The following is a 25,679-nucleotide window of genomic DNA, read 5'->3' on the forward strand; positions in this document are numbered from 1 at the left end:
GTGTAGGGGCTGGGAAGAGGGGAGGGGATGAAAGAACAAAAGGGAAGGTCTGTGATAGGATAGAAGGCAGGAGAGGTTAAGAGACATTGAGAGACATTCAAGGCAAAAGGAGATGGTAATGGGGCAGGTTAAGAAACAAAGGATGGCTCTAGATGAAGTGTAAATTGCGCTGGCAGAATGAAAGACAGCTGCCAGGTGGGAGAGAAGAAAAAAGAAGTGTGGGAAAAAATCTATATATGATAGGGCCAGAGGTTATGGTCTGAAATTGTTGAACTCGATGTTGAGTCCAGAAGGCTGTAAAGTGCCTAATCGAAAGATGAGGTGCTGTTCCTCGAGCTTACGTTGAGCTTCATGGAACAGTGCAAGAAGCCGAGGACGGTGAGGTCTGAGTGGGAGTGGAGCGGTGAATTAAAGTGACAGGCCACCGGAAGCTCGGGGTCACCCTTACGGACTGAACGGAGGTGTTCCGCAAAGCGCTCAACCAATCTGCGTTTGGTCAATTTTGAAAGTAGCAAAATCAAAATATTTTGATTTAATGTTTCATCCAAACAACAGCACCTCTAACAATACAGCACTCCCTCAGTACTGTGGCAAAATGTCAATTAAGGTTAGGTGCTCAAGTCCTGGAGTGGAGCTTGAACCTACAACTGACTCAGACACAAGAGCGCTACCAGTAAACCAAGATGAGAATTCTACTTAAAGTGCAAATTTCCTGCTAATTAACTTTTTTTCCTCCACCTAGTTATTCAAAGTTGATTCAATCTCACATTTTGAACCTACTGCAAAAGTTTGATAAAGGAAGAAAGACTTGCGTTTACATAGTGCCTTTCATGAGCTCAGGGCATCCAAAAACTCGTTACAGCCAATTAAGTACTTTCCAAGTGTAGTCACTGTTGTAATGGAGGAAACACACAGAAACCAATTTACACACAGCAAGGTCCCAACAATCAGCAGAGATAATGACCAGATCATCTGTTTTGGTGATGTTGGTTGAAGGGTAAATATTGGACAGGACACCAGGGAGAATTCCCTGCTCTTCTTCGAAATAGTGCCATGGGATCTTTTATATCCACCTGAGAGGGCAGACGGGGCCTTGGTTTAATGTCACATTTGAAAGCTGGCACCTCCAACAGTGCAGCACTCCTTCAGTACTGCACTGGAATGTCCAGCCTAGATTATGTGCTCAGGTCCTGGAGTGGGACTTGAACCGACGACCTTTTGACTCAGGGGTGAGAGTGCTACCAGCTGACACCTTTGTATCGGGCTCTGCTACTTCCAAAATTGAAACTGATTTGGTTATTGATCCATTGTTCAGGAAATAAATCACAACCATATTTGTTATACTTCTACCGAAGGAGGTCGACAGCAAGTTGTCTGCAGCCACACACTCTAATAAAAGGGAATAAAACACACAAAACAATCCAGCAATAAATGTCTGGCTGGCAGTGGTTCAAAATTGTGACTACGTAAATATTCCAAATCAACTTAAGCATCAGTCTCATGATTTGTGAAATCAGAAGCACGTAGCTAAATAACTGCCTTATAACTCAGTGTTCACTGTTACACTCAGTTTAAACAGCAACGTTCACTTATGTAACCCTCCTCACACCCAACATTTCAGAGTGCTCAACAAGGAAGTGGAAAAAGAACACCAAGCATGGAAAGAAGAAGAATTTGGAACTGGGAAGACCAATGGCACAGTCGAAGAGAAAAGGGGTGAATTTCCACTTGGGTTCTCCTGAACTCCTGCTGTAACTTCAGTGGAAGATCAGTGGAACACACCACCCTCCCTGGAGAAATGGCGTAAGCAGCCATTTATGTTGCCTCCCTGGGAGTACCACCGAGCTCTCACCCAAGATATGGCAAGAGATCAAGAGAACCCCAGGAAAAATTCCAGGTGGAGGTGCTAAGGAGGATGTTTTGGTTGATTAAGTTTCTGTGAAATGCCATGGGATCTTTTTTTATATTGAAGGTGCTATGCAACAGCAAATTGTTGTTTTGAAAGCAGGGTGGGAGGGTGCAAGGCTGGGTATTCTGGTTGATTCACCTCCTGGCTCCCCAAAGACTTTCCACCACCTAAAAGGCACAAGTCAGGAGTCTGATGGAATACTTTCCACTTGCCTGGATGAGTGCAGCTCCAACAACACTCAAGAAGCTCGACACCATCCAAGACAAAGCAGTCCACTTGATTGGCACCCCATCCACCACCTTAAACATTCACTCCCTCCACCACCGACATACCGTGGCTGCAGTGTGTACCATCTACAAGATGCACTGCAGCCACTCGCCAAGGCTTCTTCGCTAACACCTCCCAAACCTGTGGCCTCTTCCACCTAGAAGGACAAGGGCAGCAGGTGCATGGGAACACCACCACCTCCAAGTTCCCCTCCAAGTCACACACCATCCTGACTTGGAAATATATCGCTATTCCTTCATCTTCGCTGGGTCAAAATCCTGGAACTCCCTCCCTAACAGCACTGTGGGAGTGCCTTCACCACACGGACTGCAGCGGTTCAAGAAGGCGGCTCACCACCACCTTCTCAAGGGCAATTAGGGATGGGCAATAAAAGTTGGCCTTGCCAGCGACGCCCACATCCCATGAATGAATAAAAGAAAACATTTTGTTTGTGTTGCAAATTATTGTCCACAAATCAATACAGTCACCACTAACAGTGTATTAAGCACGCCTGCTATTTAGGGGAGTTACAGGTGTTCAGTGAGCAATTCGCATCTCGTTAGAGCGCAATTACCTGTTAAACTTAATCCCATCTAAATGTTGTCGGCTGCAAATTAGGATCTTCACCATGTTCTCTTTATATATTGGTTAGTGAATTAGGAGTTACCAGATACATAACACACCAGCACTTCCACAAATCTTTTCCTGACCATGGAATCAGTTCAGGATTTTGAGTTTAAATACATCGCAGCAGAGCATTAGCCATGAATGTATCTGATTTGATTAATTTCAATAAATTGGTCTGAACATTTCAACACTAATCAAAATACATTTGTTTCTAATTCATTATGGCTTTAAAAAGTGCAAGTTTGTAGGATGCCAGTAAGATTCATGTAAACCATCCAACACATATAGCGGGCAAATCACGTGAGCACCCGCACACCCGCTATAAGCAGTGGGGAATGCACTTTAATCTAAAGAAATGTCCTCGCAGGACAAATGGTTATGGCTCTTTTTGCAGGCATCGTTACCTTCCCCCCATAAGTTTGTTATCAAATTTGAAAAATCCAACAGACCTAGCCCTTTAAGTTGCTGCAAGGACTTTAAATCCTGCAGCAGCAAACAAATTCCTGCCCACCAGTGGGCAATCTCCCAATCACACTCACTGTAGCCACCAGACCGAGTTGGGCGCAAGCATGTGCATATAAAAGCACAACATATTTACATCTCTGCATCAATGCAAAGTGCGGTAAAATCTGAGTGTGAAATAAGCCAAAGGGTTTGCGCAAGCGATGCAACAGCAGTCTCCCACCATTCTGGATTTGCAACTGTTATAGATGTAATAGTATAGAGTTTCTTGATTGGGTGTTAAGCCTGACCAGAAGTGGTGTGGGGTGCGAATCGTACCGACTCGAGCCATAATGCACTGATCCACTGGAGTCAGCCTAATTTTAATGTCATGGGCCAATTCCAGGCAGGGAAACCGTGGACTCCCAGATTGTGCGGCAGGTAATGGAAACAGTGCTACATCAGAGGAAGTGACGGAAATAGCGTGCGCAGCCTTGTGATGTCATTTTGACCGTATTTATATAGATTCACACACAAACTGACGGCTGCTTCTGTTAGCCATTATAATTTCCATTGCAGAATCAAATGCAATAAAAAACACGGATCTCCAGCCAATTATCCGACTGGCAGTGCCCACTTTACACCTGAAAATCGGCTACTACCGATCGGAAAATTTGCCCTACTACAACTGGTGTGAAGCAAACATTAAATAGTTCCAGGCAGTCAGTACTTAACCCTTCAAATGTCCATGCAAGCTCATTTTTCCTGCCTAGAGAGCACTGCGGAGCCAGCACTATAACTCAAGATTACAAGTCACATGTCGCTGTAAGGTCTCAAACTGCTACCTGTAGTATAAAGTTCTTTCCAGTTACTTTCTCACTGCTGATCTGGTACTGATTTTACACACGCCGCCACAACATTTGCTGAGACCAGATCCTGAATCCCATTAGAACTACTAAACATGGCAAATATATTAAAGGGCTTTGGAGAAGAGCAGGAGCAAAGGATTATAGTAGATAGTTCCACAGTGGCGTTAACATGAGCACGGTATGATGGGCCAAATGGCCTTCTTCTGTGCTGAAATGGCAATGATTCTGTATAATCTCTCCTGCATGCAGCATCAACAGCAATTAGGAACTATTCATAAGCACTCCAATTTACCATATATGGGACACGGTAAACAAAATCAGTTACATCATTTAAGAAATTGCCAGTAAACTATCCATGCAGCAATAAAATGGTTACAATAGAAATACATATCCTTTAACTTGACAAAGGTGTACCAAAGAAAGCTACTGTTTATGCAGTAAGAAGTTGTGGGCCGCAATTTCCCCTACCTCGGCGGGTCTATGGGAGACGACGTCGGTGGCGGGTCATGACCCTGCTCCCGGCTCCAGCCCACTCTGTAGAATGATTTTACGTTGATTGGGCTTGTTAAGCCTGCCAAGCGCATTTTCCAGCCAATTGAAGGAAGCGGGTCTGATGACATCATTTGATGATGTGTCATCAGCCGGTTTCCTTAAAGGGACCATGCGCAAATTGATTTTGACAGTTGGGCTGTCCGTGTTCAACAGCATTGAAGTGCTGCTAACAGTGACATGCACTGCACAAAGGCACAGGGCTGCGCCCAGGCTCTCCCATGACTCCTTCCATCTGCTTATGGGGGGAGTCACAGCACCCAGGGAGGTTCTCTTACCTTCAAATGGGTGGAAGAGACCTCCCAAGGAGATCAACACAGCCTGGTTGTACATTGCACAGGAGGACACAAGCAGAGATGTCATCAGGAGGACCAGGCTGCAGTGGCGCAAACCTTTCAATGATCTCAGTAGATCACGAAACGTTAGTACAAAGCCACATTAAGCCTCTTCTTGCTGTGCCACTCATCACATCCCCATCACTCTGCCTTCCCTACCCTACTCCTGCACATCCTTACTCACACCAACTTAGCTTGCACCTCCACCCATCCCTCTCTAACTACATTATCACTTCCCCATCTCACTAGCCACCCCTCACACTCACCCTCGTCCTGGTCCAATCACACCAACTAACAACACACAAGGGTAAGCACTTGGGTGGTTTATGCAATGTTCATGTAAAGTTTCTGTTAATGTGCTGTCAAATATTGAAACCTTTATTTTCAACACTTTGCATTCTTGGACAGATTTGTGTGCCCCTTTGGAAGTGGCTCAGTGAGTTGCAATGAATGGGGAGACATAACGGTACCACCCCCCTCTGCAATGGTCATAAGTGTGAAAAGAATGGTTTGGGAATTATAGGGATGCTTTATGATGTTGGTGTGGGGCGGTGCCAACCTGACGCATTGTATGGCAGCCAGGGTGTACAGCGTCAAGTGAAGGTTGCTGTTGCTGTTGGTGCTGTTGATGTGCCTGGTGCTGCTGGTGTTGGGGCTGATCGTGATGGGATTCTGAGGACCAATGTAAGATAGTTTCAAGGGCACCGATGCTGATGTAACAGATGGCAGGTGAACTTGTGATGACAGAAGCAATCTGTCAATGGTGAGAGAGGTTGTGACAATGAGATGACACTGGATAGAGAATTTGCTCCAAACACTTTGCAACCTGCATAAAGCTCAATCTCTTTTCCAAATGCAGTAAGCAACAGCTTCTGAGCTTGGAAAGTGAAGAGCTGTGTGATGGGAGCTTTTATAGCACATTTGCAGCTGTCAAGTAATGAGATGATCCCATGGTCATACAACTCCAGATATCCTTACCTGACGTGGTCCCCGAGCAGTGTGGACCCCGTGAGCGACCTCCTAAAATGGTACGGTGAGCTCAAATTACAGGAAACATTTTTTTATCTGGCATGGACGGGACCGACGTGGTGCCGGTTCATCAAAAATTCCGGATAACTGAACGCTATAGTAAAAGATACGGAGCTGAGAGCTCTGTATAAAGCAACAAACCCTGTGCTTCAGAACAATGGGCACAAGTTGCAAGCGTCTCTGTAGCTTAGCAACAGCTGCAGCCACACCCTTGCACAGTAACAAATGGAGTAAAAAAAGTAATAAAAGTTACCTGAACCTACTCCTGAATTTTGCCGGTTAACCGAGATTTCCAGTTATTTAGGTGCCGGTAAATCGAAAGTTTCCTGTACTGTTTAATGGACTGTTAACAAGTTCATAATGACCTAAATTTCCTCCCCCTGCTGCTGCGTGTCAGGTCTGTTCAGCCCTAACAGACCCGATATCTGGGAAAGTCGTGTGGTGGCAAGTTGACAGCGGGTTTCCAACCTGCTGTCAAATTTTTTTTTCCCCACCTGACCTGCCACTTAACGCGCCCGCTGACCACCCAAAAAATTCCCCCCAATGTGTGTAAACAGTGTATAAAAATACCAACATGTTGTAACTGCTACATCGCACCAGTGGTTTTAAACTTCTGTATGAGGCACCCCAGCAGATATTAACATAATCCCAGGGGCTCTCCCCTACCAGATATTAGCATAATCCTAGTGACATGTCCTGCAGATAGTAACACAATTCCAGGGACCACTGCACCCCTGCCCCCCACCAGATTATAGCATAATCCCAGTAACTGCCCCAACAAATAGTAACACAAACCCCAGCAAATATTGACACACTTCTGAATGGCAGTGTCAGTTACCCAAAGGAAAGCAGTGCTACTTTATGTTCAATAGTTTACAGCAATATAAATAACATGCCATTAACTCAGCAAGTAAAGAAACCCGATGGCCCAGAACTTGCGGCCAAAATAATGACGAATTTAATGCACACGCTGTTATAAATGTATAAATCGTCCAGCAACTTGAGGAGATGCCTCATGAATTGTGAATCGCCACAAGTTGCGGGATAATTTGTGGCATTTGCCTTGCAAAAATGACAGCTCACCCTTAACCTCCCCATGAGTTTCATGAAGTTGTACATCAATTGTCCATTAAACTCACCAGAGAAAGTTAAGTCTAGAATTAATAGCGCAAGTACACTTTTAATGACATGATAATAGTTAATGATTGCCAATCAACCTCTCTGGCCCAGAAATGTGAACAATTTTATCTCTTATTCCTTCAGGTAGTGAATTGTTGTTGGAGATTTTGAAAATGTCAAATATTTATTTTTTTTCCTTTCTGTCTCTTTCTTCTCTCTCTTAATCTGATCTTTCTTTCCCTCTCTTTATTTCTCTTTCTGTACCCAATTTGGCATTGAGTTCACCCACTCTAATTCACCCTCCTTCTCAGTCTTTCCTCTGTTTATTTCTCAATCCTTAAATCTCAATGGCTAAGGAGATGCACTGTTGGTCCCGTTGTTCACTAAGGTCCCAGATGAGCTGTTACCCTTGCCACATCATTATCAGTTTGTATGTCCAGCAACTTAAAGTGCAAAACATTTTTGAGCTGGAGGGTGCAGGGAAAAGTCTAGCTAACCAGGCACGCCATGCAATGCCCTGCTCCAGCAAGTTCCAGCCCCATGAGAAATGAGACAGAAAGCTGATGACCTGTTAGACCCTCTCTATTCTCTTGCAGACTCCCTAGGGGCAAAGGACCAGGTTTTGACAGTCTATACATTATAGTGCCAGCAAAGTGTGCAAGGGTTTCCACCACAATAAAAGGGGTAAAAATCTATAATAAGATAAATGTTTTAACGGTACATCATCTATCATTTATACTTGTATTCATGTGGTGACTTACCGCATTAGTATAATGATGCAAAGCACTTCAAACACAATCAAGTGCTTTTGAAGCTCCACAACTTTTATTATGTAGACAATGCAGCAATACACCAATAACATCCCACAAACAGCAATGAGAAGAATCATAAGTTAGTCTGGGGTATTGGTTGAGAGAGGAATGTTAGCCAGGCGACTGAAAGAACTTTGTGCTATTTTCATTTGTTTGATTTTATTTACAGAAATGATTTATTAAATAAAGAACCTGCATTTCTATAGTGCCTTTCACAAGCCTCAGAACATCCCAAAGTGCTTCACAGCCAATGAAGTACTTTTGAAGTATAATCGTTGTTGTAAAGTAGGGAAACATGGCAGCCAATTTGTGCACAGCAAAGTCCCACAAATGCAATGGTATCACCAGGTAATCTGTTTTAGTGGCATTGGGTGAGAAATACATTTTGGCCAGGACAACTCCCTGTTTTTCTTTGAATAGTGCCATGGGAGGGCAGAGTGGGCCTTTGTTTAACACCTTACCTGAAAGAACACCTCTGGCAGCAAATTATTAACTCAAGACTCAGGAGTGGGACTTGAACCCACAGCCTTCTGACTCAGAGGCACAAGTGCTACCACTGGGCCAAAGCTGGCACCCATTAATTAGTACAATCTTTTTATTTTAGTTGGTGAGATATTAAGGTTGATTTTCAATTTAAAAAATACATTTACAACAGTATTTCATTATATATATTGCAAAAGTTATTTTTAAAATTATAAAATTGCTGAGAATCACAGGTAATTTTATCCCTAAAACAACAATTAAGAAATCACCACTCCTTTGAAAACCCATCACGTAATAAGTTAGAGTTTGTTTCCAGTATGGGATAAATTATCTGTGTGAGGAAAGTGATATTAGTGAGTGAAATATGTTGGCTCCCTGTCTGCTATTTTAAAATAATGGACAGAAGAATGTTAAAAAATTTTGACAGAGGCATGTCATACAAATACTTTAAATGATTGCTCATTACCAAGAGTCTTTTCTGTTCCATTGAGGCCAGCTACAAGAAGCATTAGGTAAATAAGCAATATAGGAACCAGAAATTGGGATTGTGGCTTTACTCCAATGTATACTTGAATGGTTTAGATGTTGCAAACATAAATCTCATCACTTGACCTTCTTTCCGATCTGAAAAAAAGGATTATTTTGAGGCTTTAGAGAAGTTTTTTTAAAGGTTGAATGAGGTGGAGAGGCAAAAGGATTTAATGAAGGAGTTCCAGAGATGTGGGCTGAGGCAGCTGAAGGCTCAGTCACCAATGGAGGATCAAAGGGAGGGGGGTGGGGGGGGGGGGATGCATAGAAGGCTTCAGAAGACCAGGATGTCTGGGTGGAGGCATAGGGCTGATAGAGATTATAAGGATGAGAATTTTTTAAATGATGCATTGGGGAATAGTGTAGACCAATGAGCAGGACAAGATGGGAGAGGGGTGAAATAGTTGAGTCTGGAGGTGGTAAAGTCATGTGTAAGGGTTTCAGCAGAGATGGAGTTACAGTAGGGACAGAGGCAGAGGTGGAAATAAGTGTCATTGTGATGGATAGGTTGTGGGCTTTGAAGCACATTTCAGGATCGAACAGAACAATAAGTTGCTCATGGTCTGATTCAGCCTGAGTGACTGTTTGGCAAGTGGGATAGAGTCGATGGAAAGGATACGCAGTTTGTGGCAGGGTCCGCAGACTTTGGTCTTCCCTACATTGAGCTGGGGGAAGTTGCAACTCATTCCATGATTGGATGTCAGACAAACAGTCTGAGAGCACTGAGGCAGTTAAGGATGTCCAGGGAAAGAGTGGCAAGGTGGAGCTAGGTATCATCAATGTACACGTGGAAGCTGACCCCTGTGCCTGTAGACGATATCACCAAAGGTCAAAATGTATATAAGAGGAGGGACCCAAGAATAGGTCCTCGAGGGACTTGAAGTGGCAGTGCAGGAGTGGAAAATAAGCCATATTGGATAGGTAGGAATGGAACCATGTAAAGACAGTCCCAATGAGCTGGACGATGGAGGGGGTTGGAGCTCCACTTATGTGGTATCAATACAGCACATTTTCTTGACTTTTCTCTTAAGAAAATGCACTTTGCAGCAATCCATACTATGCAAACATACCTTAGAAGTAAAAAGAACTTCCATTTATATAATAGCAAAATACTGCGGATGTTGGAAATCCGAAATAACAACAGAAAATGCTGGAAAAACTCAGCAGGTCAGGCAACATCCGTGGACAGAAATTTGAGTTGACGTTTCGGGTCGAACCCTTCTTCAAAATGGGTTTTGAAGAAGGGTTCGACCCGAAACGTCAACTCAAATTTCTGTCCACGGATGTGGCCTGACCTGCTGAGTTTTTCCAGCATTTTCTGTTGTAATTTCCATTTATATAACACCTCACATACAATGAATAACTTTAATGTGACTGATACTATAGAACAAACTCCCACACAACAACAGTAACTGCACTACAAAAGTATTTACTGCCTATAAATCACTTTGGAATGTTCTGAGGACATGGTTACATGCTTGGTGAATATAAGTTCTTTCTTATGCAAGAAAACACAGTAAGAGCCCACAAACAACCAATTAATCTTTTATTGGTAGCATTGGTTGAGAGTGGAGTGTTGGCCATGAGGCCTCCCTGCTCTTTTACAAATATTGCTAATGGAACAGAAAAATAGATCTTCAGTTTAACATTTCATCTGAAGTTTAGCATGTCCAATATTGCAGCACACTATCAGTACTGCACTAGAGTATCAACCTAAATTGTGTGCTCAAGTCCTGAATTTGTCAGTGATGGCTCAAGTGGATTCAAGTCCCACTCCAGAGACTTGAGCACATAATCTAGGTTGGCACGTCAGTGCAGTACTGAGGGAGTGCTGCACTGTCAAAGGTGCCATCTTTCAGATGAGACATTAAACCAAGGCCCCATCTGCCCTCTAGGACAAACGTAAAAAAGATCCCATGGCACTATTTTGAAAAAGAGCAGTGGAATTCTCCCTAGTGTTCTGGCCAATATTTATCCTTCAACCAAAATCACTAAAACAGATTATCTGGGCAATATCTCATTGATGCTTGTGGGACCTTGCTGTGCCCTAATTAGCTTCAGCATTTCCTAAATTACAACAGTGATTACACTTCAAAAGTACTTCATTGGATGCAAATTGCTTTGATACATCCTGAGGTTATGAAAGGCGCGATATAAATGCAAGTCTTTCTTTTCTTTTTTGGATGTTATTAGCAGAGCCAAACTGATAACGAGGAGAACCTCCCTTATTCAGGCTTGTTCAGTGACAGTCACAATTAATAATCAAAGCACGGGGTAGTTTATTTAAAATGGATTGGCAAAAACATATATAACTGCTTCAGTTTACATCATCTTAAACTCTAAAAATAAAGTTAACAAACTTTGCTTGTAGCAAATGGCTCAATATATCTTCTGGCTTCATGTGTATGCCAGAAGTCCATAAATTATTCAAACTGTAAAAGATTGATGCCTTCTTGGCTCAGGGCTACTAAATAGTTCCCATTTCCGATTGAAGTCTAGTGACTCCCTCCTGGAATGTGTACACGTGGGACATCAAGCAAGGATAGGATAGGGCACACTACAGTGCTCTCAGTGGTCAAATAGCCTACTGAGCTGACACGTGCCATCTTGGCCCAAAGATAAGGAATGGCTACTTGGGTAAGGTATACTTCTACTTTTATAATATCGCCAGTCTCTACCCTTGCCTCAGCCCATCTGCTGCTGAAACCCTCAGCCATGCTTTTATTACCTCCAGTCCCGAATATTCCAATGCTGTCCTGGCTGGTTTCCCATCTCCCACCGTCCATAAACTTCAGCTCATCCAAAACTCTGCTGCCCGTATCCTGACTCACACCAAGTCCTGTTCACCCATCAGCCCTGTGCTCGCTGGCCTACATTGGGTATGCTTAGAGTGGACAATCGCCTGATCCAGATGGCTTGCATCACAGATTGCTAAAGGAATTGGGGGAGGAAATAGCGGAAGGGCTTGCCATAATTTTCCAATCTTCCCTAGATGAGGGGGAGGTGCCTGAGGATTGAAAGTGGCAAATGTGACACCATTGTTCAAGAAAGGGTGTAAGGACAATCCTAGTAACTACATGCCGGTCAGTTTAACATCAGTGGTGGGTAAAGTTTTAGAAACAATAATCAAGGAAAAAATTAACGGGCACTTGGAGAGGTTTAAGCTAATTAAGGAGAGCCAACACGGATTTGTAAAAGGCAGATTGTGTTTGACTAATCTAATTAGGTTGGAGAAGCTGGATTTGTTTTCATTAGAGCAAAGGAGGTTTAGGGGTGATTTGATAGAGGTGTACAAGATTATGACGGGTTTGGATAGGCTAGACAGGGAAAGGCTGTTCCCACGAGTTGATGGTACAAGGACTAGGGGACATAGATTTAAGGTTTTGGGCAAGGGATACAGGGGGGACGTAAGGAAAAGCTTTTTAACGCAGTGAGTGGTGAGGACCTGGAATTCGCTGCCGACGGAAGTGGTGGAAGTGGAGACACTCAATGTTTTCAAGGGGAGACTGGATAGGCACTTGAGGGAAATAAACTTGCAGGGCTACGGGGACAGAGCGGGGGAATGGGACTGACTGGATTGCTCTACAGAGAGCCAGCTTGGACTCGATGGGTCGAATGGCCTTCTTCTGTGCCGTATGACTCTATGGCCTAGAAATTCAGTGTAGTCCCAAACGGGGCGCCAAGCTCGCCTGGGCGCCGGAATTACCGCTGCGATCGGAGCCGTTGTGCCCGCCGGAAATTCAGCTTGAGCGCCCCAAAAGGGACGCGGGGCGCTGCTTGAGGAGCCCCGCGTCCCTCTTGGGGCGCTGAAACTGAATATCGCAGTGCAACGTGCCGCAGTGCCACATGCTGCGGCACGGTGCACTGCGGTACTGCAGGCCTTCCTCCCCTTCTTAAGGGGGAGGGGCCTGCACGAGCGCGATGACCGATCGCGAGTGCCAGCAAAAGAGCCCGGCACCGAGGAGAAATGCCGGGCTCTCGGGACACAGCCGGCACTGCTGGGGGGGTGATCAGGAGGCCGGGGACGGAGGTGCTGGCAGGCGGCCACCGAAAAAAATGGCCGCCCCGCACCTCCACATTAATTTGCGCCACTACCGCCACAGGTAGGCCCCGTGAAACGGCGCAATTTGTGAGCGGCATTACAGAGGTGGGCACTACCAAATATCGCGTTTGGGGCGGTAGCGGGGCGCTGCGCACACCGATGATGTCATCGGTGGCGGCGCAGCGCTACAGGCTAACGCCGCCATTAGCGCCCCGCTAAATATCGCGGGAGGCGTGGCCAGTGGCGCTAAAGCCACTGAGTGCCCTCTTTAGGTGCTAACTGGTGGCACAGCCCACCGAATTTCTAGGCCTTTGGCTCTATGGCTCTCAGTACAGCAATGCCTCTAATTTAATATTCTTATCCTTGTGCTCAAATACCTCCATGGCCTTGCCCTTCCATATTTCTGTAACCTCCTACAGTCCTTCAAGGTATTCAGAGGGTTTTGGGGTGTCCTTGTAATCGAATCGCAGGTACAGCAAGCAATTTTGGAAGGCAAATGGTATGTTAGCCTTTATTGCAAGGGGGTTGGAGTATAAGAGTAAGGAAGACTTGCTGCAATTATATAGGGCTTTGGTGATACCATACCTGGAATATTGTGTACAGTTTTGTTCTCCTTACCTAAGAAAGGATACATTTTCCTTAGAGGGGGTTCAACGACGGTTCACTAGCTTGATTCCTGGGATGAGAGAGCTGTCTTATGAGGAGAGATTGAGTAGAATGGGCCTATATTCTCTGGAGTTTAGAAGAATGAGAGGTAATCTCATAAGAACATAAGAAATAGGAGCAGGAGTACGCCATTCGGCCCTTCGAGCCTGCTCTGCCATTCAATATGATCATGGCTGATCTTCTACATCAGCTCCACCTTCCTGCATATCCCCATATCCTTTGATTCCCTTAGTATCCAAAACTCTATCGACCTCTGCCTTGAATATATGCAATGAATATATTTCATTGAAACGTTTAAAATTCTTAGAGGGCTTGACAGATTAGATACTGAGAGGCTGTTTCCCCTGGTTGGAGAGTCTACAATTAGGGGTCATAGTCACAGGATAAGGGGTCAGCCATTTAGGACTGAGATGAGCAGACATTGCTTCACTTAGAGGGTTGTGAATCTTTGAAATTCTCTACCTGAGAGAGCTATGGATGCTCAGTCGCTGAATATATTCAAGAATGAGATCAATAGATTTTTGGCCAAAAATAAAGACTTGCATTTATATAGCGCCTTTCATGACCACCGGACGTCCAAAGCACTTCACAGCCAATGAAATACTTTTGAAGCGTAGTCACTGTTGGAATGTGGGAAACGCTGCAGCCAATTTGCGCACAGCAAGCTCCCACAAACAGCAATGTGATAATGATCAGATAATCTGTTTTAGTGATGTTGATTGAGGAATAAATATTGGCCAGGTCACTGGGGAGAACTCCCCTGCTCTTCTTCGAAATGGTGCCTTGGGATCTTTTATGTCCACCTGCGAGAGCAGATGGGGCCTTGGTTTAACGTCACATCTGAAAGACAGCACCTCCGACAGTGCAGCACTCCCTCAGCATTGCACTGGGAGTGTCTGCCTAGATTCATGTGTTCCAAGTCCCTGGAGTGGGACTTGAACCCATAACCTTCTGACTCAGAGGCGAGAGTGCTACTGACTGAGCCACAAAGGGCACTAATGAAGTCAAAGCATATGGGGATAGGTGGGAAAGTGGAGTTGATGTAAAGGTTCAGCCATGATCTTATTGAATGGTGGAGCAGACTCAAGGGGCCATATGGCCTACTCATGCTCCTATTTTTTATGTTCTTAACCCTCCGAAAACTCTGCGTTCCTCCAACTCTGGCCTCTTGTACATCCCCAATATTTTTTTGCCCCACCATTGGCAGCTGTGCCATCAGCTCTCTAGGCCCTAAGCTCTGGAATCTAGAATTCCCTCCCCAAACCTCTTCTCCTCTCCACCCCTCTCTCCTCCTTTAATACCCTCCTTAAAACCTACCTCTTTGACCAAGCATTTGGTTACCTCTCCTAATATCTCCTTCTTTGGCTCGGTGTCAATCGCTTTATCTGATTACATTCCTGTGAAGTACCTTGTGACATTTTACTACATGAAAAGGCACTATATAAATGCAAATTGTCGTTGTTGTAAGGCAACAGAGAACTTCAGACAAAGAGGAGAACATAGAATTTACAGCACAGAAACACACCATTCGGCTCAACTAGCCTATGCTCCACACGAGCCTCCTCCAACCCTATTTTATCTAACCCTATCGGTGTAACCTTCTATTCCTTTCTCCCTCACGTACTTAACTAGTTTACCCTTAAATGCTATTCACCTCAATTATTCCATGTGGTAGCGAGTTCCACATTCTCACCACTCTCTGGGTAAAGAAGTTTCTCTTGAATTTTTTATTGGATTTATTAGTGCCTATCTTGTATTTATGACAAATTAGTGGCAAAAGTGATTTTGTACTTGCCACTTATAGAAAAAAAATTACAGAAGTGTAAAAAATTACTGCCTGTGTATGCGCTGGTATGTTCAGTTTACCACGCACAGACAGCTGTTAGTCTATGATTTTATTGCAAGACTGGGCAAGAGTTCCACTTCTGCAGTTCTTGCCACGTGCATTGTTCTGTGTGTTACATGGGGTAACAAGGAAGGCCCTCAGTGCCTAGTCTCTGCAAATTGATCATTTGAGTCAAGGAGCCCCCAAGTAAGTGTTGCGCACCTGTTAATTTTGATTATTTTCTTAACTTCTGCCCACTTGGCAACAGCTTTGCCAATTGGGTCTGTTTTACCATGGTCTTTCCCGAATCCCACTTGCCTTTTTCTCCATGACCTCACCGTTCATCAAGCTCAGCAATTTTATTTTATTTTTTGCCACTTTTGGCAATCTTTCCAGGTTTTTTCCTAGTCTCTCCAGCTTTTTTGTATTCTAAACCGATCTGCACCCGCTCTGGAAATAGTGTGTTCAGTGCCAGCTCTATCTAATTTGAGGCTTAGTTCGTCAGAGACACATCTGGTTTTATTCTCCTATCTACCAGTGAAGGATTTGTTTTTATATTTTTCTTTAATCAACTGCATTGAGTTTTTTTAAATTTAGTTTACATAGATGTATTTTTTCCAAACAAACTTAAAAACTTTCAAACTCTTCTCCACATTCCTTCCACAATAGCTAAGCAGGCTCCTGAACTGGGTGGGCGAGGGGAGACAGAGAAGTTGCCTGTCAACTGGTTGAATGCTCACTCTGGGTAGCTGTGTAGAACTGTAGAACTACAATCAACACATTCAACACTCGTTCTCTTGCTCTACGACGTCTCTGCAATCTTTCTATTCCTCTCTTTCTCTTTACCTATCTAACTCTTTCTCTCTCATATCTAACTCGTTCTCCATTCTTTTGCGCCCATGTGCTGCTTGGCTGTAAGTTACTGGTGAGGTTAATAAATTGGTGTTTTCTACCTGTTCAAAAAGTTCATTTCCACAGCAATCTTGTGTTCTTTTTATATTGCTGGTGCTTGAAGTCAGTGTGAATATATCCGCTTATGGATCGATCCATTGCAGCTTGCGGAACTTGTATCTTTTTCGTTGACTTTTATTCATTATGGCTATTTCTTCCAAAATGATCTTTATTTATTCATTTAACAACCCATGCTAATAAAAGCACTTTGAACATAGTGGAACATCCCAAGGCACTCCCCAGGGGATGTGAAAATCAGATAGCGAGCAGGAATTGGGAGATGATTTAGGGTAGGTGACCAAAGGAATAGGTTTTGAGGAATCTTTAGAAGATGGCGAAAAATTAAGCCATTAGGAGCTTGAGAAGAGATTTCAAGTGAGCAAGTCACAATAGCTTAAGACTGGCAGTGAAGCATAGGAGATGGGGCTATTTAGTAGTCAGGCTCAGAAGAGTTTGAGCAGTGATGTAGAGCTGGGTGAGGTTTCAGAGGTAGGATGGAATGAGGCCACAGAGGGAAATGTAAACAAGGATGAGAATTTTGAAGCCAATGTTTAGAGGTTGGAGAGCCAGTGAGGACAGGGATGAGAAGTCAGCAGAACATAGAACAGGATGGAATACAGACAATGAAATTATGAATGAGTTGGGAGTTTATGTAGGGTAAAACCTGCTAGGTGGGCAAAAATGGAATTGTAGAAATCAGGCCTGGATATGACAAAGACATGAAAGTTCCCGTTCCACTGAGTGGGTGAAGTAGGGGTGGAGGTGGAATAGGCAATCTTCATGATGGACTGAATGCAGGTTTTCAAGTTCGGCTAAGGGTCAAACAGGGCAACCAATTCAAATTAGGGAAAAGTTACAGGGCGGGACCAAAGGTTAATGCAGCAGGGTCAGATGTTATGGGGGCAGGGTCAAAGATTATGCATGGTAGGTGTTGAATAACCAGCGGATTGAACAATTCTAGATCTTATCCACTGCTCCCATTTTTAGGACATCAGGTGGCAATAATGGCACCAGAGCCAGTGGGAATGGAGGAGGTGTGGGCTGGTGCTTGGGGTGGGGATCCTCCATCGGTACACGGCCGGCAGGGTGGTCCACATCCCTGGGGTCTACTTGCCATTTTTGCACCACATTCCCGGGCCACGGTGGCCTTCTGCTCTTTGCTACAGTTCCGTGCTTTCCTCCCCCTCTGTTATTCTGCTGTAACCATTTACACCTCTTTTGGAACCAGCTTTTGTTTCTGTACTTAACTGTATCACCTCCTTTTGCCTTGCACCATCATCACTTTCGCCATTTAATCACTCTTGTCACCCACCCCATTAGACATGTTCCTTTAGTTCTTTCCCTGGCTCTGTCCTTGCTTAAAAGCTGTTCATAAGAACATAAAAAACAGGAGCAGGCCAATCGGCCCCTCCAGCTGATCCAATCTTGGCCTCAGCACTCTCCCACTCTCTCCCCATACCCCTTGACTCTCTTGTAGTTCAAATGTCTGTCAATCTCCGCCTTGAATATATTCAATGACTCCGCCTCCACAGCTCTGGGGTAGAGAATTCCAAAGATTCCCGACCCTCTGAGAGAAGAAATTCCTCCTCATCTCCGTCTTAAATGGGCGGCCCCTTATTCTGAATCTACGCCCCTAGTTCTAGATACCCCCACTAGAGGATTCATCTCTAAATAATATTTTAGTTCTGATGAAAAGATTATTGGCCTAAACCGTTAACTTTGTTTTCTCTCTCTCCACAGATGCTGTCTGGTCTGCTGAGTGTTTTCAGCATTTTCTGCTTTTATTTCACTTCGACGGTTACAAAAACATCCCCATTCCTAACCGAGCAAACCTACCACCAAACAAAGCAGTGCCAATCCCATCACAAATTAAAATCTTTAAACAATGTCTCTCTGAAATACAATATGCATCAAGAATAATAATAAAAAAAGAGGCTTCCTCTATTTTAAGAGATCTTGTTCCCTTTCCGGATCTCCTATGCTAACCCCACCCGTAAGCAAAAGCTCAGCTGGTGAACCTGTTCCCGGGTCTCTCGCAGTGCTGCTCTGTGACTGCTGGTTAGGAGGTGTTGCTTTCAACCTGTGTTGAAGAGGCGAGATCAGCTCTTGGGGCGGGTGCACCCGCTCTCTGTGCAAACAGCAAGGCACCTGATGTCAGCTCAGCTCTTTCCAGAGGCTGACAGACAAGCTCCTTATTTTCAGTATTTTCTGATGTTTCAAATTTTCAGCTGTTTCAGTTGCAATTATTTCTCTTGTTTAATACATCGGTTGCTTTGGATGCATGGCTGTTATTCTCAGCAATGCTCTTTAATGTGTTGATGTCCAATTCATAGCAGGTAGACATATATCACCCACCTACTCCATGACATGGCGCCTTGATGCTGGAAGTGCTTCGTCCGGGACAGCGGGAATCAACATAGAATCATAGAATGGTTACAGCACAGAAGGAGGCCATTCGGCCCGTGGAGCCCCTGCCGGCTCTCTGGAACAGCACTTTAGCTCGTCCCACTCCCCCGCCCTTTCCGCGTAGCCCTGCATTTTTTTCCCTTCAGATACCTATCCAACTCCTTTTTGAAAGCTACGATTAACGTCAAATAGGGCAATATAGGGGGTGCTACAACCGCCTTCTTGCCCTTAAATTAGGGAGAGAGAAACATTAGCAAGGGGTTCTCCTCCTAGTCGCTGTCTAGTGGCTCCGAGTGGAGCCTTTGAGACCTGTCTATTGCTGAAAACTACACATGCTGGGTGAGAATCGGATTTGCATCGACTGTGATGGTTCTCACAGTCAAAGAGCAAGTCGAAACTCGCTGACAAGCCTCACGTGGGAATTATAAGCACTTTGGGCCGATGACCAAGGGGGCAAGGAGTCAATACCTTCGGTCCCGCTCAGTGGCAGGGAAATCCCCTGTGCTCCTACATATTCCTGACTTGACCTGGAATAAAATGGTTATTCTCAGCCAGTTCCTCAAATACTTTTCCGATCAAAGTCATAATATACATCAAAAGCATCACTTAGAACACGCTCACGTTCATATTAGTTATGTGGACAGTTTTCTTGTTTGAAAAAAGACGTTTTGTTTTTAAAAAGTGTCAGGACATTCACCGTGTTTATGGTTGTATTGGAACCCCAAAGGGGACAGATTTCCTTCGCACACTTTGTCTAACAAGATAATAAATCAGTTTATAAAGAACGGGTATGTGGTGTCGTGCGCGGAGATGTTACTGTAATAGGCTCGAGTGTGTTATAACACGTGTCAGGGTTAAGAGCTCTCATAGACTCCCACCTTGCCTTACAACACTCTGCGGTTTATGGGGGTCTCTTGTATAACACATGCACACAGGTAGATCAATATCGTTCCTATTTCTGGCAAGTTTCCTCTTGCCCCGCGACAGGTGTCGAGGCGGACAGAGCTAGCTCTCGCAATTTCAACTGAAATGGGATTATAGCGCCAGTTAATATTGGGTTTCAGTTCACCATGTTATGGGGGAGAGGCATATATTGTATCACATTCCTAAGTTTGTGTGCATGCATTACATATTTATATATAACTATCATAAAAGCTTTGTAGTTTTAAAAATCGAGGCTATTGCAAAGTAGACTGGTTAAAGAGTTCGTGGGTGCGTTGGGCGTAGCAGCAAGGGATCAAACTGACTGCACTGTATGGTAATATTACATAGAATCCACAGCACCGGAACTGGCCATTCGGCCCAACTGGTCTATGCCGGTGTTTATGCTTCACAAGAGCCTCCTGCCACCCTACTTCATCTCACCCTATCAGCATAGCCTTCCATTCCTTTCTCCCTCGTGTACCTATCGAGCTTCCCCTGAAATGCTGTTCGCCTCAACTATTCCATGTGGTAGCAAGTTTCATATTCTAAACACTTTCTGTTTCTCTTGAATTCTTTATTGGATTTGTTGCTAACTATCTTATATTTATGACCCCTAGTTTTGGATTCCCCCACAAGTAGAAACATTTTCTCCATGTCTATCCTTCATAATTTTAAAGACATTTATTAGGTCAGTCCTCAGCCTTTTCTTTTTCTAGAGAAAAGACCCCAGCCTGTTCAGTCTTTCTTGATAGTATCTTTCTAAAAAGGCAAGAGACTCGTCCCAGGTAACACAAGTAATACAACTTCAAACATATACTAAATATCTCGTTAGTCATTCTGCTACACCTGCCTTGATAGTGTTTTACATACACTGAGTGGCAACTGCTGCCTTTATATGTACAAGAAACGATGCTACCCGATTGATGAGGTGCAGTGTGATACTAAATGTCCCATTACATTATCTGCTGCATGTACCGCACCGATACCTTGGAACAATAGCTTGCACGGTCGGTACTTGTGTGCAATTCATCACCGTTATTATCGCCAATGAGCATTTGTGAAGGAATGCCCCCTCCCCACATTAATTTATCAATTTTAAAAATACATCTGCAATTTGATCAAACTTTTTATTCAAGTTTTCGCTTCCTCATCTAGCCGATCTCCCGCCCCCAATTCAGCCCTGCGCGCAGAGGTGAAACCATCTAGAACAGCAAAATAACCAAGATTAAAATGAATCAGAAACAGAAATGGGAAGAACCAAGGTTTCTCACTATAACAACCTGAAAGGACTGCCTGAAAGGGTGGTGGAAGCAGATTTAATAGTAACTGTCAAAAGGGAAATGGATAAATACTTGAAGGGGAAAACATTACAGGGGTACGGGGGAAGAGCGGGAGAGTGGATCTCATTGGATAGCTCGTTCAAAGAGGGCCGAATGTCCTCCTGTGTTGTATGATTCTGTGAACTTAAAGGAATGGGGCTAAATTCAATAAAAACAGATGCTTCAAGTTTTTATTCGCTTCCCCCCTTCATTATTAAAGTTCAGAGTAAAGCATATTTTTAAGATGCATCGCGCCACTTACATATATTACTCATAAAAATAATAAAGTGTAGATAGGAAACCTTTGAGAACACAGATGGACGCACTGGGAAGGATGAGGGACAGCAAGTCTTGCTCACACTTTTTCCAGCAGAACTGGGACCCCCTGTTTGTCAAATCATTTCTAAATCTCATTTAATAAACGCCATGGTCCTGTTTACATCATTCAGGGCAATTGCCAGGTCAAACATAAATAAAATAGACCCTTTATAGTCCAAATAAAGTCAATTAACGACGCCGCAAACTACTTTCAACCACACGTGTGCGTTCTCCGTTCACAGAACAAGTCAGACTCCAATTGTTCAGTGTCTCCCACATTTCTCATCCTTTTCTAACATGTCGCCCTGCGCTGGGACCAGCTTTAACGCCTGTGTAAATGTATGGGAAGTTCACAGAAGGAGAATGAAATATTTAAATATTGGTATCTTAACATGGTGCAGTAAGTCGAAGAGCTGAGGTCTTTAGGGAAAAGGGGAAGGGGAGTGGTGACCGATTCTGGGAGAAGTCCCATCGAAACACGGTGCTGGACTGCAGGAACTGTCAAACAATATTTAAACAACCCTCTCCCTCTCCCGTCTTCTTTAAACTTATACACAATAAAACTTCAAAACATATCTTAAATATTGAATTTGCCATTCAAAGAACGACGAGGAAATAGGTGAGAGCGTAAAATGATCGGAAAGTCACATTCTATCGCTGAGCTGATAGGTTTCCAGAGCTTTTCATTGTACTGTACTTTGCTAAGACAACGGTAGATTGTACTTACACTGTGAAGTGGTAGATAAAACATTTCCAGCCGGTGGGCCGTTCTAAGAAGTTGTAAGTTCTCCCTTGGATATTGACCTTGGAGAAGGGTTTCCGGCCGCTGTACAGCGACGCACGGGGTGACAGGGCAATAGCTTTAGGAGGGATGTCGGGGTTGATGATCACCTCAGCCCGGCTGTCGGTGGCTCGGCTCTCCGGGTTCTTGTCCGTGGTGCTGTCGGGGCTGTTGCTCCTCTGGAGGGGCAGCGGGACGGGCTCGTAGTGCCGACTGGCCGCGTTCTCAGACATCTCCAACATGGTCGGTTTGCAGGCCGTGCCGCTCTTCTGGGAACCGGAGCCACTCCATCGCGACTTGACTTCCGAGGACATCGGTGTGGGAGGGAGACGCAAGCAGGCGTGTTGGAGCTTCTGGTCTTCAGACCGAGCGCAACTGAGAGAGGGAAAGAGAAGGGGAGAAGGACAATGAGGAGAGTGGCGACATGGGCACGGGGAGGTTCAAGGTATGGACATGAACAGTCAGGACCTCGAGAGACTCAGATCGAGTCCAGAGAGGGAGGAGGGACCGCGTAAAGTTAGGACATCAGCTTTGAGATCTCTGATCGAGACAGGTGTGTGCCTGTGAGGGGCGTGGAGGGCACAACGAAGAGTCAGTGCCAGGAGAGATTTAAGATATGGACATGAATAGTCAGGACCTTGAGAGACTTCAGATCAATTACAACAGAGAGACAGGAAGGGCAACGAGGAGTTGGGGCATCAGCACAGAGATCTGTGATCGAGACAGGTGTGCGCCTGTGAGGGGAGTGGCGGGCACAACGAAGAGTCAGTGCCAGGAGAGATTTAAGATATGGATATTGAGGGCATCTGAGAGACCTCGGATCGAGTTCAGAGAGCGAGGGAAAGCGCGTGCAGACGTGTAAAATATAAATAACAGGCAGTCCTGCGATGAAGCGCACCGCCGACACAAGCAGACCGGGCAGGAAGAGTCTGAAAGAAGCATCGCAACATCGAACCACTCTTTCCTTAAACACCTGGTCCAACATTACAGTCCCTTTAGCAATGGAATTATACATACCCATTTAGGAGCCAAGTTGATTTAAACTAAAGTAAAACCGAAACTTAAAACCAATATTGTACGGTTAGACCATTCCTGGTTTTCTGGATTGTATGGGGAGGGAGATTTGAATTTACTGATTTTTTTTGTTGGAATATTTGGAATGATTAGGCACTTGCTGGCGAATTAAGCAACCTTGACAATAGATACACACGAGGGTCTAACTCCCAGATCGAAAGAGCAGCTGTACGAGCCTAAAGCTGGTTTGCCCAGCTCTCGGTTTGTCTAACAGTCGCAGGCTGACTGACTGCACCAAGGCGAGTGACAGGTCCGAGGTTGTGGGCACACACTTGATGCCGCGTCGGTGGCAGTGCCAGGGTCAAGAGAAGTCTCTGGCCTTTTTTTGTTGTTGTTGTTGGTTTATGTAAGAGGTTTTTTTTTTAGAAGAGTTTGAGCGGAGCTCTGCTGCTCTCCCAGAGTCTGTCTCCCTCTCACACACACACACTCCTGCCCTGAGCGCACCACCAGCTGCACTGAGAACGCGTCTCTCAAGGACAGGCACCGTTCGGCGGCTTCACCTCCCCAGCGGCAGGGGAGGAAGAGCATCAAGAACTTACAAACCACAAGTAACACTCACCAAAAGCAAAGCGGCCGGTGACTGGGTGCTGGTGGCGGGGTTGGGTCTCTTTTCCCCCCACTCCCACCCCCCCGCCCCCCAAACAAATCTCCACTTGTCTTAAAGCGACAACAGCCACGAACGACCCGGCCGCACTTCGTGGCCTTTCTTCATGTCTCCGATGGGGAAAAAAATAAATAAAAGTGCCAGGGAGAGAGAGAGAGAGAGAGAGAGAAGTGGGCACTGGAACTGGGCCGAAGCAGATAGCGATTAGCTGCTGGGATTCACTGATGCCAATAGCCGGGGGTTCCGCACTCGCAGAGCCGCAGTAATCCGAACGCACTCAGGGTGAAGAGCGTCTCTTTAAATGGGACTTGCGAAAGTCTCAGGGCGTGATCGCTAACACTTCACGCTCCGAGTTTGCGCCTTGCCCCCTTCTGCTCACCTGAAACAAAAGCTAAAAGGGAGGCGACTTGCGAAATTCTTTACAATGTTATCGGGACATCTTGAGCGCGAGGAATTCAAAACATTGTTTGAGGCAACAGCAACAGAAGTCCATTTGAAATTGCGATATTTAAATGAGACCGCCGCCACAGCCGCAGCTAAATTGTCTTGTTGCGGTGCATTTATTTACACAGATAACGTTTAGAATGCATTTCGCCAGTGATTCGGTAAGACCCATGTCCTCATCTCCTCCCTCCGCACAGCTCTACATCTCTCCCTTTGTATCTTTACTCCTTTGACTTTGACCTTTTTCCCCACTGGTACTAAAAATAGTCTTAAGGTGACACTTCTAAAGGGCAACATTCCTCTTTCAAGGAAAGATTGGAGAATGTCTGCGTTTTCCCTGTAATTAAGTGACATGAGTGGGATTCCGTGCCTCTGAAAGGTCCAATTGCTGAGAATCTGGTTTCCTTGGCGGCTCATTAATTACACAGAATAAGAGGAGCTCTCCTTTTTTTTAAAAAAGAGGAATTTCGGTCTGGTACCTGGCCAATAGTTATATCTCCAGAGAGACTAAAGTCACGGAGTCAGAGAATAAAACGGTAGTCTGCCATTTTAAATTGATCTCATTGAAAGGAGCAGTACCCTTAAAGTTTAACCTACCTCCTGCAGATATTTATTTTAATCTTATATTTTTAACATTTCTATGTGTATGTTCCGTGAGGTATTCTCAGTGTTGGGGCGTGAAATACTTTGCTGTTTGGATTAGCCAGTTTCCACATCAAGCTCTCCCAGGTCAGGTTCAACATGGTTCGGCCCTTGATATCTCATTCATTTTACAAACTTGCGTTCAATGGCACGAATAGAAAGAAAGACTTGCATTTATATAGCACCTTTCATAACTTCAGGATGTCCCAAAGCGCTTTACAGGCATTGAAGTGCTTTTGAAGTGTAGTTACTGCTGTAATGTAGAAAACACAGCACAGCAAGGTCCCACAAACAGCAATATGGTAATGACCAGAAATCATTTTATTTTATTAGTTTATGGGATGTGGGCATCGCTGGCAAGGCCAGCATTTATTGCCCATCCCCAATTACAATTACAATTACAATTACAGTTCAATTTTATTTGTCATATATGCAGCAGACGTGTGTACTACACAATGAAATGTTGATTTTTACGAGTCCTCCCAACATTGGAATAAATATGGCATAACAATGATAAAAAGACTAATAGAAATACAGTAATAATAAATAAAACAACAGTAATAAATTATAAATTATACGTTCATGAGTCTTATGGCCTGGGGGTAGAAGCTGTTTCGAAACCTGCTGGTACAAGACCGTATGCTTCGGTGTCTCTTACTGGACGGGAGCAGGGCGAAGAGGTTGTGGCTGGGGTGGCTCGTGTCTTTAATGATTC

The 25,679-nt window shown here is 44.6% G+C and overlaps 1 protein-coding gene across 2 annotated transcripts in view; it reads right to left on the bottom strand.

Annotated features, from left to right (window-relative positions):
* LOC147106616 (potassium voltage-gated channel subfamily KQT member 1) overlaps nucleotides 1–24,157 on the bottom strand; it is a 932,501-nt gene extending 908,344 nt beyond the window's left edge. For both annotated transcript variants that reach the window (XM_086007627.1, XM_086007626.1), the window contains exons 1-2: nucleotides 23,834–24,157; nucleotides 22,147–22,575 (exon numbers count right to left, since the gene is read on the bottom strand). In XM_086007627.1, coding sequence (XP_085863753.1) covers nucleotides 22,147–22,514 — 368 coding nt within the window. In that variant the 5' untranslated portion in view covers nucleotides 22,515–22,575; nucleotides 23,834–24,157. The remainder of the gene's footprint in view (nucleotides 1–22,146; nucleotides 22,576–23,833) is intronic.
* Between the last annotated feature and the right edge of the window lie 1,522 nt (nucleotides 24,158–25,679).

Source organism: Somniosus microcephalus, chromosome 15, assembly GCF_052327205.1.
Source record: "Somniosus microcephalus isolate GS21.2 chromosome 15, FLI_Smic_1.0, whole genome shotgun sequence".
Lineage (NCBI taxonomy): Eukaryota > Metazoa > Chordata > Chondrichthyes > Squaliformes > Somniosidae > Somniosus > Somniosus microcephalus.